This window comes from Cyprinus carpio, chromosome A3 (assembly GCF_018340385.1).
Source record: "Cyprinus carpio isolate SPL01 chromosome A3, ASM1834038v1, whole genome shotgun sequence".
Taxonomy (NCBI): Eukaryota; Metazoa; Chordata; class Actinopteri; order Cypriniformes; family Cyprinidae; genus Cyprinus; species Cyprinus carpio.
In genome coordinates, this window is record NC_056574.1 from 34,363,220 (window position 1) to 34,377,115 (window position 13,896).

At 37.5% G+C, this 13,896-nt stretch overlaps 2 protein-coding genes across 2 annotated transcripts; both read right to left on the minus strand.

Moving 5' to 3' along the window:
• Positions 1–3,229: 3,229 nt before the first annotated feature.
• LOC109047162 (galectin-3-binding protein A-like) lies at positions 3,230–8,576 on the minus strand. The gene is made up of 5 exons (XM_042731380.1): positions 8,341–8,576; positions 7,872–8,075; positions 7,645–7,776; positions 5,421–5,682; positions 3,230–4,515 (listed from the first exon to the last, which is right to left on the minus strand). Exons 1-5 carry the CDS (start codon positions 8,405–8,407, stop codon positions 3,480–3,482), a joined length of 1,701 nt encoding a protein of 566 aa, XP_042587314.1. The 5' UTR covers positions 8,408–8,576; the 3' UTR covers positions 3,230–3,479.
• Positions 8,577–10,094: 1,518 nt separating this feature from the next.
• On the minus strand, positions 10,095–12,955 carry LOC109047233 (galectin-3-binding protein A-like). Its single transcript, XM_042731368.1, has 5 exons — positions 12,795–12,955; positions 12,468–12,674; positions 12,234–12,365; positions 11,886–12,147; positions 10,095–11,749 (listed from the first exon to the last, which is right to left on the minus strand). The coding sequence occupies exons 1-5, from the start codon at positions 12,853–12,855 to the stop codon at positions 10,678–10,680; spliced, it is 1,734 nt and encodes a 577-aa protein (XP_042587302.1). The 5' UTR covers positions 12,856–12,955; the 3' UTR covers positions 10,095–10,677.
• Positions 12,956–13,896: the final 941 nt, after the last annotated feature.

Below are 13,896 nucleotides of genomic sequence, written 5' to 3' on the forward strand. Positions count from 1 at the left end.
CATAATGTTCTACTACTGGAACTGTTTGAAATACAGAGAAGATTTTAAACTAAATTCAGAACACATAACATACTGAACATTTTATGAAGCAGATAATATAGGGGAAGATTAGTGAAGATTCCCTCCTTAAAACAAAGAGCATTTGTTTTTAAATTGATAACAATTTTTACACTAGATGAGGTTTTAGTTTGTGCAGGATGACGATGCATCAGCCAATGTGTTATTAAAGGGTTAGTTCACCCAAAATGAAAATTAGTCTGTGTTTTAAAGCATCAAAGCATCCTAGGTGTATGTGAATTTCTTCTTTCAGACGAATCCAGTCGGAGTTATATTAAAAATTGTCCAGGCCCCTCCAAGCCTTTCAATGGGGTAAGCAGGTGTTAGTTGTCAACAGTTCAGAAGATGTGAAATAAAGTGCGCGTATCCCTAATAAAAATGTCCCTCTGAGGGGGAGGGGGGTTGGATGTTTGAATAAAGGCCTCCTGTAGCGAATCCATGCACTTTGTAAGATAAATAGCCATATTTTAAACGTAATAAATACTTTTTTCTCACTTCCGCTGACTGTGGTACGCGGAAGTCGTGCAGGCGGATGGCGAAAGACATATGAGTATGCACATTATGCAAAACTATGCAACAACATTAGAGAAAAACTGAAGCTTTATGTAAGAGCCCTGAAAAGAGAAGTGATACTAACTCATGTTAGTTGTCGTAGTTGTTGGTGATGCTATCATAGTGAACTTTTGAACCAAATGTAGGAAATACCATTGAAATACTATTCATTATTTTCTAATTTCTAAGAAGAAATCCACCGGACCACTATACAATGAACCCACCTTTTTGAAGATGTGGAAAGATGCCTCTGGCTAACATGGGCAATATTGTTAGATTTAATTTTTACATTGTAAAAATGTATTATTATTTTTTTTTACAGTATCCAGTTCAGTATCAATTCCGTATCCCATCCTTCGAAGTATACTAAAGCACTGAGGTGCCTCAAGGTTCAGTTATTGGCCCGTTCTTCTTCTAATCATTCATAGATTTTCCTACCACTGCTGAATCGTTAACTTGCAGCTCTATGTCATTCCAGCCTAACAACACCAGATCCTGTGAGTGAATTTGGACTTGTATGTGGATAAAAGAGAAGCCCCTCCAACTCAATCTATCATATATTTTGAATGGCGTCATCAGAGAAAGATTTTTTTTGGCGCAGATATATATTTTTCTTTTTAAAATCTTGTTCTGGGAGAAGAAACAATAAAATCTGTAGATAGAAGATTTTTGAAAATTGGCAAAAATAAATGAAGGTATGGTTAAAAAAAAGTATTATTTCCAAGTGAGTAAGTCTATTTCCAAGTATTAATGTTTTAATTATTTTATAAACAAATGCCTGGGTATAGTGAGCTTAAAGTGTAACTGCCAACAGGTTATTTCATTCCCAAAATGAAGAACAAAGCACTATTTTATCCAGACACCAGTAGTGCCCTCACCAAGGAAAGAACAGAATTGTGAAACTGTGATATGAGTGTGGTGTTATCATGTCATTGATGTGAGATATCTTATAGTATTTCAAGAGCCTGGCGAGACACAGAACAAGTTCTAACATGATAACTACATGTATTTCTCAGACCAACCTCATCAAAACAACATTAGTCATTATAATGGTATCACTTTTGTTTTTTTAAAGTCTCAAAAAAAGCTCCTTTGAATCTAAACATATTTATATTTACTCTGAATGTAGCGGCCTGCTACAGGAATTCTTGCTTAGTCACTAGACTGTAAAATACATGATATGCTGCTCATTTGTAATCTAGACTGGTGTCTGGATAAAACAAGATCAGACTTTCAGAATATTTCTATCAGACATGTTTACAAGTCTTGTATAAGTGTATTTATGATCAGAGGGAATGTTTACAGGAATTTCCTTTACTGAGTTTGACTATGAAGCGTTTGACACTATTCAAAAGCTATTCTCAAATCTGCTTCCTTACTGGACAGAGCATTTTTTAGATACTGTATATCTGAATGCAAACATCACAGCAAATTGCAGTGGGGTCCAGAATTCTTAGACTGTTCATTTTGGTTAATGCACAGGTGAATATGAATATAGAAAATATGGAGCATGTTCTTCTTCAGAAAGAATGCAAATAGATATTTTCATTTTAAGTCTCTGTGTCCACATAGAATGAAGGAAAATTTGTCTGTGAGTTGATTTCTGTGATTTCTTGATGTTCTTATATATATATATATATATATATATATATATATATATATATATATATATATATATAAATATGTATATATATATATATATATATATATATTCTTCTTTTTTATAGAATATTGATTTGTGTCAAAAAGATTATCATAGAGAGAAATTATGTAACTTTTAAAAGTAATGCATTACAATATTGCGTGAATCCTTTTAAAAGTAACCGTTGCGATATTTTATGGAAAGCAATGTTATGCTACTTTTGCATTACATTTTTTCCTCATCTGGGCTAGGCTTGCTTGTTTGTATTTGTTTGTATGCAGCGATAGCTTTATGTCTATGAATGTTAGCACAGATTTATGATTTGGGGTACATAGTAGCAACTGTTTAAATCTATTGTAGTAGATTAAATATTGCATATATTTCTCTATAAATAGAATCAGGTTCTATTTTCTATAGTGACACCGATGACGATGTGAATTGAAAAAGTTTTGTCTGTACTGAGCATGTTGCACTTTTCTTCTACAAAATTGTGTAAGATTTTTTTTTTACAACAATCTCTTGTTGAACTCATTTTTAATTATTATTTCATTTTTAATTATTTTTTTAAAAATTGAGTTAACACACTAAAGTATTCTCCATCTCACTTCATTCATTCATTCATTTAAAGTCTTTTAATATTCTAGTTACAAATTAATAATACAACAATATATTGGCAAACTGGGAAAGCATCAAAATTATATCAGTAAAAGGAAACAAGGAAAATATGAAAATTGTTTGATTCACTATTGTATACCATATCAAAATATATATCAGAGTCATTAACTTTGTCTTTTTACTTCATATATGACACAAAATGATAAAAGTAGTAATGTAAGAGTAACGTAAGAAAATGTTCATAATGATAAAGGTGATTGAGCTTAAATACATTTACCATTTTACCAGTCTATGATTTCTTGCCATTTTACCAATAGTACAGCAAGAAAAAATGAGAAAATCACAAAAGAATTCATGAAAAAGTTTGTTTGTTTGTTTGTTTAATTTTTAGGTGCATCTGTAAACAATAAAACATTGTTAATGTCTAACAATCTGATCATTACATGAAAGAACCAAAATAATCAAAACCCTTCCCTTATTATTATAATGATCTTAAACTGACACTGGACATTAAAAATGAAGATTAATCATTAATCATTAATTTGATTGAATTGAATAAACAGACATAAACTTTACCACCGGTAGAAAATGACATGATGTTAACAGCGTGCAGTTAGATATACTCTGGACGCACTACAAATCTAAAACTGTAGTCATCAGGACAGGGGTTCGGCAGACCCATACTGCTGTTATTTGGAATCACAGCCATGTCGTTTTTGAAATCTTGGACATGAAAGATATTGTTTTCGTTCTTACAGGTGAGAATTAACCTGTTGCTGTAGCGAATGGTGCTAGTGTACATATTCTGATTACCACTTGCAAGAAATCTTGCAACAGGAAAAGATGTACATGGAATACCATAATAAGAGCATTCTTGATTACTAAGAAACACCTGGGCTTGCCACTGCACATTTTGTTCTTTGTAAAGAGCACTAGGGTGTGCTGGAGTGGAGAAGGACTGGATTCTGTTATTTTGGCCATAGTAGTAGTTATGGTATTGGTAATTGACGGTTGTGTCATTGATAAATACACTCCACTCATCTCCAGTGTATATTCTGGGTAGATACTCACTACTCGTGTTATACATTTGATTCCTGATCTTAGAGAAGGGCAGAGCATTGAACTGAAAACCCCTGAGCAGACCTGTTAGGTACAGTTTCTCATGATTCCGATGGAGAATGCTTGAGGAAAACTGCATTTCGTACAGTTTATCCACTGGGATCAAGAGGAAGCGGATGTGGTTCAGGAGACTGGCCTGTTGATCTGAGCTAATCTCATCTCCTTTGTCTTGAATCCATCTCTCCAGAGCTTCAAGAAGAAAAGCTTCATCCTTCACAATCAGGTCTGAGCGCCGCAGCAGAGCGTCCATCATGTGAAAGGAGATGGTGCTCCACACTGGAGAGCTTATGAGGAACTCAAAGTTCCAGGAAAGATACTGAAGGACATTCTCCTGCAGAACAAGGTCACCTGTGCGGAGGCCATACTCGAACATGGATACCTGTGTATGGAAGGTGTTGTCTTCAGGAATGAGTAAAGTGAAGGCTCTTCCGACATCCTCAATAAGCTTCTTCACTCCAAAGTTAAACGCCAGCTGATGCAGACATTGAGCCGATGTGATGGAAACATCAATCTGACGTGAGTACAAATACCTGAGCAAAAACAGATAGTGCCTAAGTACTGTGTCAGTATTTAGTTCTGATCAGTCATTCCCAGGAAATAGTGTCATTTGTGGTTGTAGCTGGTGGCTACACTATCTTAATAGTCAATCTAAAGGCTTAAATAGGCATACACTACATGGAAAACCCGTAGTCTATCTGCACTCTACACTATAAGCACTTATACGCCTCATTGCTAAGAGATGCATGATAAACTGCTTAGAGCATTGAGTGCAAGTTTCACAGCGCTAACCAGGTTACAGCTGTGTCTTGGTGTTGGAAGCTTCCATTCAGCTGTGTCAGCAAGCTGCAAGAAATAGAGGCTGAGTGATTGAATGGAATTCAAGCATATTTCGGGCAAACCACTGGTCGCTAACCAATATCAGCTGCTGATTCATCACTCCACCTACATTAATATATAACTATACAAGGCCTTTCTTACGCATGCTCCTTCATCTGTTGCACAGGCATATGCACCCACCTTCACCCCTTTCCCTGATAACATCTTGACAAAAGAGCATTTGGATATCTGCTTAGGAAATTATTTTGACTGAACTGCTGATGATACAGTCAACTGTTTGGTAACTAGCATTCTTAAAATATGTATTGGAACAATGTAACGGTTGGTAAATGATGCCAAAATGTTCATTTTTGTGTGAACCATCCCAAACCAAAATAATTAATCCACAGAATTCCCAATAAATTATATTTTCAGAAGTGGTCCTGACTGAACTTTGTTATGATTTATTTTTGCAAGGTGGAGCTTTTATTAGAGCAACCACATTAGACATTCTAGTTTACCCCATTCTTTGTATGAACACAGTAAGCCACAAAAGACACTGTTCAAGAGAATCACACACAAACAAACAAAAAAAGGGAAGTGGTCTTTAGAAAGTTACCTGAGAAAAGCAGAGACATGAGGATGGCAGGTCTGGCTGACATCCACTGTGAGGTTTCCGGAGTTGTTTGTTATGTTTAATTCTGGATAAATCATAAGGATCATGCTGTGCACACAAAAAGTCAATTCTGACTCTTCACTGACGTCTTGGACATTAATTCTGAAATCACAACCATCTCCACTGTCAAACAGAAGACCGAGATCATCAGACAAACCCAGACTGTTATCCAGAAAGAACTGATGATCGGTGGTTATGTTTGTACCTGCAAAAAAAAGGTAATAAATAAGATTAAAATGTTCCTCAAGTTCCTCAATTCAATAAAAATCGTGGTCAAAGCCAAACATGCTGCTTTATATAGGTACACCTCGTAGCCAGCTGAAAGTGAACTTCAGTGAACTGAGAGTGAACTTTCGTACCTATTTTTGTTATGGCCAATGAATCTTTTGCATTTATCCGAAGCCAAACCTGTAAGGGATTCCAGAAGATCCCACAGCATTGCAGTTCACATAATTCACATAGTTATAATTCATGGCTGAGGATTACGTTAACTGAGCGTGCATTTTATTAACAAACTAAACAATTAACAATCAAATCGGGAAGCTCCATTTGCGGGAAGCTCCATTTTACACACAAATTATTCGAATTTACTCATAGTCTGAAAGTTTCATGAATGAGGCCCACTGTCCTTATGTGATACTTTACATACACTTCCAAATTCATGATGATTAAGGCAATTGCAACTGAAATAAATACCTGGTGAAAATTAAGTAGATATTTGTGGCTATATGTTAGGCTTGAAAGTGTATCTGCCAAACAAAATGAATAACAAAGAAATCTTTGAAATTAAAGGGGAAACATTAAATAATAAAAGGCAAGTACTGCTTAGTTTCACACATTTAAAATGTTGTAAACTGGTTGGAAATGAGACCTCAAGTATGCTTATTTTAAATGTGTAACAGCGCCACCTGGCAGCAGACAGATGTTGTATAGTCTAGTGCAGTGGTTCTTATTCCTGGTCCTGGGGTGCCCCTGCTCTGCACATTTTGCATGTCTTCCTTATTTAACACATCTGATTGAGATCATCATCTCTTTGAAGAGAGATCCATGAACTGAAGTCTGTCAGATAAGGGAGACATACAAAGTGCCCAGAGCAGGGGATCCCCAGGACCAGGAATAAAAAGAACCACTGGCCTAGAGGGTGATATCTGGAACTATTTTAGTTTCTGCACATTACCACAGATACGGAGGGGTGAACTCATTCATTTTTCAGATATCGGACAATCATTCTGGGTTGGTTTTTTTTTTTTTTTTTTAATGATGAATATTTGACTATCCTTGCTATCCTCCTTGTTGCTATCCTTCCTCGCTCCTCTGGTTCTGCCTTGGTCAGTCATCGAGCTGCCTCCTCCACAGGATCCCACTCCTCCGGCTTCACCTTGTTGTTCCATCTATCAGGCTCCATTTGGATCCTTCCAGCTCCACTTTGTCCTCAGTTGCTCTGGCTCTGCCATGGTCTTCTGGGTCTCTGGCTCAGTTGCATGAGCTGTCAGCTCCGTCTTGTCCCTCCGGGCCCACGGTGTCACTCTGGCTCTCCGTCCCTGTGTTGGGCTCCATCTCCATGAGCCTACCTCCACCATGGCTCCTTCCTCCATCAACTAGGTCTCTTCCTGCCTGGACTCTGGGTCCACATCTGGTTCCTCCTGCTCCTGGCTCCTCCCTCTGTCATTGCCACCTTGGTCTCTCCATCCATCAACTCCCCTGGTTCCCTGTCCTCTGTGTCCTCCTCCAGAGCCCCCCTTCCCTCCTTAGATGGACTCTTTGTAGTGCGAGGACACGCCTTCCGGGAGAGGGAGCTACTGTCATGGTTATGGATTATTTGTTGTGTTTTTCTTGTTTCTTGTTCTCCTGCCCTGTTTAGCTCAGGTCTACTTAGTTTCTGACCTTGTCATTGATTTCCATGGTTACGTATTGGTTTCAGGTGTGTCTCATTAATTTACCCATTATATACACCCCCTGTTTTATTCAATTCTCTGCCGGTTATTTGCTTTACATGGTGTTTGTGCTCATTTGTCTCTGCAATTCTCCTGTGTTTATTCCTTGTAGATTTCAAATTAAAACGTTTTAGGATTATGCTACTTCGCTGTGCGCATGATATATTACAAGGCCTAAATCCATTTCCATAAGCAAGCGCTGCAATTTCTGCAAGATCCAGTAGATGTCTTACCAGTTTCACAGACCACTCCTGCATCCTCTTTATGTGAGCAGTCAGTAATACCCCAGCCTTTGAAGCAGCATTCAGACAATGAGCTCTCTGATCCTTTGCAGTTCATGTCATCCAGCCAGACTGAACCAGAGCCTAAAAAGTAAAATGGATCACGCGTCAAAAATTAGACTGCTGGTATCACAGTGCATAACATTTAAATTGTTGACCCCACACAAATGTGTTTATACCTTCACCATATTGTCCTCCAGGCGTAACCGATATTGCTCCAGGAAAACCCAACTGACGACACACCACTTGTGCTTCAGCCAGGTCCCATCCGTCATCACAAACTGTACCCCACTGTCCATCATGGTAGACCTCCACACGACCAGATGAAGGCAGATCCCCCACCAGTCGCACTCTACCTTCACGTTTAGGCTTTGACTCTTCATCTGTCACAAACAATAAACTCATTTATTTAAAGGCTTCATGAAAATGTGAAAGAAAGCCCACAACAAATAAAACAGACCAATCTGTGAAATGATGAAGGCTATTTTTAAGATCAGATGAACAGCTTTGCCAAGATTTAAAGGAGATAGTAGTATATTCTTATATTTGTAAACACATGCATTTTTGTGTAATATTTATATAGAAAGTGTAAATGCAAACAATATCATGTAATTGTAAAGAACTGTAATGTCCATATAGTCTACTAACCAAACAAAGTCCACCGCTGTGCTGACACATGGAAAAACAGCAATGTCCATAAAATATACATGACCATTTTCTTGCTGGAAACTCTTTAAAACACCAAAGCAGGATGAACACAATTCATGGAGGTTCTTCCTAAAAGACTTACAAACGGTCTTGTTTATATACCTGCTAAATCAGGTCAAGCTTTGTGAGATATCCCTTACATGATCGACCACTGTCCAATCGCAATTAAGTACTACCGTAAGTTTCATTTCATGAGAAAACAAACTCAAGAATAAAGGCAGTGTGCATGTTCAAACAAATCCAGTTTCAGAGGCTGTTTTGAGTTTGACACAAAGACCTTTCACACAATACAAAGAGCCAAGCCAAGCCATTTCTCACCACTGGTGTATGTACATAAAAAGTTTATGCTCAATTAAACATGACTCCTTTCTGTTTTATTAATTTTCACAAGACCTTTTGAATCTGGGGTTTGGCATTCAAGTGACTTCTGCGACCGGATCTAGCATTGAAACAGATTTTAGCATGACGCAGCTGAAACACTCATTATTAGGGTTAACTAATATTCTTTTGCTGCAGATTATTATCACATATATTATTACACACAGGCTTTTACTTACTGATAACTGTAAATTTTGGATCTGAACAGAAATTCAAGAGTTACAGTACAACGTATGTTTCATACAGTATTTATAAGTCTTGAACAATAAAAGCTATTGCAAAATGAATAATTCTTAATGTAATAGCCAAAACACAACCTTTTTATGGTCCACTATCCTCAGTTTAGTCAATGAACTGGTGAACACCTGGACAATAAAGAACTTTTTTTGACGAAGACACCTGTTGCAACACTCAACATTAAAAGCTAATTTCATTTTAATACATTTATAGAGGGTGTATTTAGTGGGCCGTTTAAGTTTGATTGTACTGTGCTCAAATGATTGACACTTTCAGAGCATAACAAATGTCTTTTATCAAAGGGACACTGTTTCTTAGAATAATAAAACTCTTTTGGCTGATGTTACTGTATATGACACGGGCGGGTGTGAGCACATCTCAAAGAACCCATGAAATTTAAGCTCTTTGACATTTAGATCTTCATTTCTAACATAAGATTGCTCACTAAAACAAATATTATTGTGACTACTTGTTTTATTTGTTAAGGCAGTTAACATGAATTAAAATGCAAAGAATTTGTTTAAATGTAGTTTTTCTTTGGCTGAAGGTGCTAGATAAAGTAGGCCACCTTGAACCTTCCCTGATTCACATTCATTAAATAAACTGGCATTGACTGATTGTTTTCTTGTCGCAATGACGTTCAGAAAACAGTAGTGTGCAGATCAAATTTCAAAAAGGGAAAGTGAGAGCAGAAAGGAAAGTGAGACATGAAGCTGAAACTGTGGAGTGAAGGAAGAAATGAAGAAGAAGAAGTAAATGTAGATGCAGAGTAGAACTATTCAAATTATGTTCACAATTATAATTCATTTAAAGGGATTAGAGAAAACATATTTGCTTTTGCATATGTTATAGTCACATTTTAAATCTGTTGTAGAGTTAATTTTCATCAATATGCTGTTAGATTTCATCAAATCGAATGTCAACACTATATGTGCTGTCAGTTGTTTTGAATTTTATGCATGAATTGAGTGAACGTATGAATTTTACTCCTATAGCATTAACTTACTCCTGTAGCCTAAACTATATGTTGTTGGGTTGGCTAAATATGTCTGTTTGATAATAAACATTAATATACCATGTGTTTTTAGAATAGCTTTATTTTATTATAAATCAAGGATAGCCCATTTTACCTGAAAATACATTTGCCTGGAGTGAATGATCTCAAAATGTTTATTGGTACACAATTTTCAAATATTCAAATATTACTTGACATTAAAGTTAAACACACACACACACACACACACACCAATATCTAGTTTATGCCTAATGAATGTGATTGTTCTCATATAAATTTATTAAACCATTACTTGTTGTGCAACAGTCAAAATTTAATCAATTTTGATGAGGCAAGGTATGTTTCTTAAATATCTTAACTATTAACACTGGTCAGTCAAAGAGGAATCAAACTGACAGAGATAATGTAAGAAAAGTTTTTTTTAATTCTCTTTTTGAAGTGCACTTTCAAAATAAAGCATTTTTATTGTGACAATATTTAAATGAAAAGTTTAAAATCAACTGAAACATTTGAGAGAAATCACTGCAAACTGAGTAACATTAGTAATAATAATAAAAAAATGAATTTAATAGATTTGATTTAACTAGATATGAATATACTGAAATGCCTGTAGGAAACTACCTGAAGCCAAATAGAACTCTGTGCAGTTAGATATACTCTGGACGCACTACAAATCTAAAACTGTAGTCATCAGGACAGGGGTTCGGCAGACCCATACTGCTGTTATTTGGAATCACAGCCATGCTGTTTTTGAAATCTTGGACATGAAAGACATTGTTTTCATTCTTACAGGTGAGAATTAACCTGTTGCTGTAGCGAATGGTGCTAGTGTACATGTTCTGATTACCACTTGCAAGAAATCTTGCAACAGGAAAGGAATAACATGAAATACCATAATTAGAGCATTCCTGACTACTAAGAAAAACCTGGGCTTGCCAAAAGACCTTTTGCTCTCTGTAAAGAGCACTAGGGTGTGCTGGAGTGGAGAAGGTTTGGATTCTGTTATTTTGGCCATACCCGCGGTTATAGTTATAACCTACAGTATAACCATTTCTGTATGCATAACGTGGGTATTTGACAGTGGTTGCATTGAAAATTACACTCCACTCATCTCCAGTGTATATTCTGGGTAGATACTCACTACTCGTGTTATACATTTGCTTTCTGATCTTAGAGAAGGGCAGAGCATTGAACTGAAAACCTCTGAGCAGACCTGTTAGGTACAGTTTCTCATGATTCCGATGGAGAACGCTTGAGGAAAACTGCATTTCGTACAGTTTATCCACTGGGATCAAGAGGTAGCGGATGTGGTTCAGGAGACTGGCCTGTTGATCTGAGCTAATCTCATCTCCTTTGTCTTGGATCCATCTCTCCAGAGCTTCAAGAAGAAAAGCTTCATCCTTCACAACCAGGTCTGAGCGCCGCAGCAGAGCGTCCATCATGTGAAAGGAGATGGTGCTCCACACTGGAGAGCTTATGAGGAACTCAAAGTTCCAGGAAAGATACTGAAGGACATTCTCCTGCAGAACAAGGTCACCTGTGCGGAGGCCATACTCGAACATGGATACCTGTGTATGGAAGGTGTTGTCTTCAGGAAGGAGTAAAGTGAAGGCTCTTCCGACATCCTCCATAAGCTTCTTCACTCCAAAGTTAAACGCCAGCTGATGCAGACATTGAGCCGATGTGATGGAAACATCAATCTGACGTGAGTACAAATACCTGAGCAAAAACAGTTCAGATACTATAAGCATCTAACACTGATTATATAGTCAGTTTTGATTTGCACAATTCAAATTCTCAATTAACTGAGACAATTGGATTGAGCTATGAAGTTAAGTGGTCTTCAGAACATTACCTAAGAAAAGCAGAGACATGAGGATGGCAGGTCTGGCTGACATCCATTGTGAGGGTTCTAGAGTCTTTTGTTATGTTTAGTTCTGGATAAAACATGAGGATCATGCTGTGCACACAAAACGTCAATTCTGACTCTTCACTGTCGTCTTTTACTTTAATTCTGAAATCACAACCACTTCCACTGTCAAACAGAAGACCGAGATCTTCAGACAAACCCAGACTGTTATCCACAGAGAACTGACGATTGCTGGTTGTGTTTGTACCTGCAATAATGTAACAAAATAGATTACATAATACAAAATAAAACAGACATACAAATGCAAATATATCTAGTGCCTGAATTTCTTACCAGTCTCACAGACCACTCCTGCATCCTCTTTATGTGAGCAGTCAGTAATACCCCAGCCTTTGAAGCTGCATTCAGACAATGAGCTCTCCGAGCCTTTACAGTTCATGTCATCCAGCCAGATTGAACCAGAGCCTAAAAAAACCCATATAATTTGGATTAAAGACAATTATGAATATAAGACAATTATTTTTTATCACAGTATGTGACAAATAAATTGTGCTGTGGAGTTTGTACCTTCACCATAACGTCCTCCAGGCATAAATGATTTTGCTCCAGGAAAACCCAGCTGACGACACACTACTTGTGCTTCAGCCAGGTCCCATCCATCATCACAAACTGTACCCCACTGTCCATCATGGTAAACCTCCACACGACCAGACGAAGGCAGATCCCCCACCAGTCGCACTTTGCCCTCTTGTTTTGGCTGCTTTAGTCTGACATCTTCAGCCAGTGACACAAGATTTAGAAGAATGTTTACAAATATAATTGTGACATAGTATTTATTTATTTTGAAATTCAAGAAAACATACAACATACAAAAGCAAGATTTTATTTACTAACCAAACGAGCTCAGACGCGCTGCTGAAACGTGAAGAAACAGTAGAGGCCATAGGAGGTACATGATTCTTCTTTTGCTGGAGATATTGCAAACAGCAGCGACAGGAACACAATTCACAGCTGAATGAGTAACAAAACACCTTACTCTTCCTTTAAATTATGGCCAAATCAAGTCAACTATTGTGAAACTTAGATCAAATGCTGTGTAATCACATTTGCGGGCTACCAAAAGTTTCATTTCATGAGAATGTGAAATTTGGGAAGTTTCATTACTGCAACACATGCATTTAAACAAGAACTGTCTGTCAGCATGTCTGGGCTAAGGTTAGCCACATTCAGTGCACATGAGATCAGTCAAACAAAATTCACACAATACAAAAAGAAAGTGATTAGTTCATTTCATACATGTTCTCTCTGTCACAGCCAGCACCTGTGATCATGGACAAGAAGACCACCCACCGGCTCTTTGCTGCCAAACTAATTCTGTCAGAAGTCTTGGTCACTGTAACCAGCCCTCAGTGGCCTCCCTATAATTCTGATCTGCTCTAGGTACTGTCAGGATTCTGTCCTCTCCTTATTCTTATTTGTTCATGTTTTCTATGTTTGTTCCAGGACCAGAGATGACCAGGGATGAGCAGCTCCAGTCCTGGAGGGCCACTGTCCTGCAGTTTAACTCCATCCCTAATTAAACAAAACTGAAACATCTAACCTGTCTCTTCAGGATTGCTTGAAAATTGCAGGCAGGTGTTTTGATTAGGGATGGAGATAAACTCCAGGAGGAAAGTTGCCCATCTCTGGTTTAGACCTTAGCTGTGTGTGTTCTGTAAGAAACTATAGTCTGCCCCGGTCCAGATTCCACTCCACAATAGTTTGAAGTTTGATCGTGCTCATTTCCCAGAATGGCTTAACTATTATAGAGACGATGAAAGCCAATGGTTATGTTGTTTCTAGATCATCTGAGATGATCACATCCTGAGTAAATTATGCCCAATTGTAGAATGGGAATGGGTGTGTGACACAGAGAACCATCTCAGGCAATGTGCTGTCAGAACTTTATTAACATACAGATCACAGGTGTTATGACAGGAACAACTTCATTTACATT

Coding starts and splice junctions, on each gene's coding strand:
- LOC109047162 (XM_042731380.1), bottom strand. CDS start 8,407: ATGGTCATGTATATTTTATGGACATTGCTGTTTTTCCATGTGTCAGCA. Junction 8,076..8,340: donor ACAGCGGTGGACTTTGTTTG/GTTAGTAGACTA, acceptor TGTTTGTGACAG/ATGAAGAGTCAAAGCCTAAA. Junction 4,516..5,420: donor CATGTCTCTGCTTTTCTCAG/GTAACTTTCTAA, acceptor GTTTTTGCTCAG/GTATTTGTACTCACGTCAGA.
- LOC109047233 (XM_042731368.1), bottom strand. CDS start 12,855: ATGTACCTCCTATGGCCTCTACTGTTTCTTCACGTTTCAGCAGCGCGT. Junction 12,675..12,794: donor AGCGCGTCTGAGCTCGTTTG/GTTAGTAAATAA, acceptor CACTGGCTGAAG/ATGTCAGACTAAAGCAGCCA. Junction 12,366..12,467: donor TGGAGGACGTTATGGTGAAG/GTACAAACTCCA, acceptor GGGTTTTTTTAG/GCTCTGGTTCAATCTGGCTG.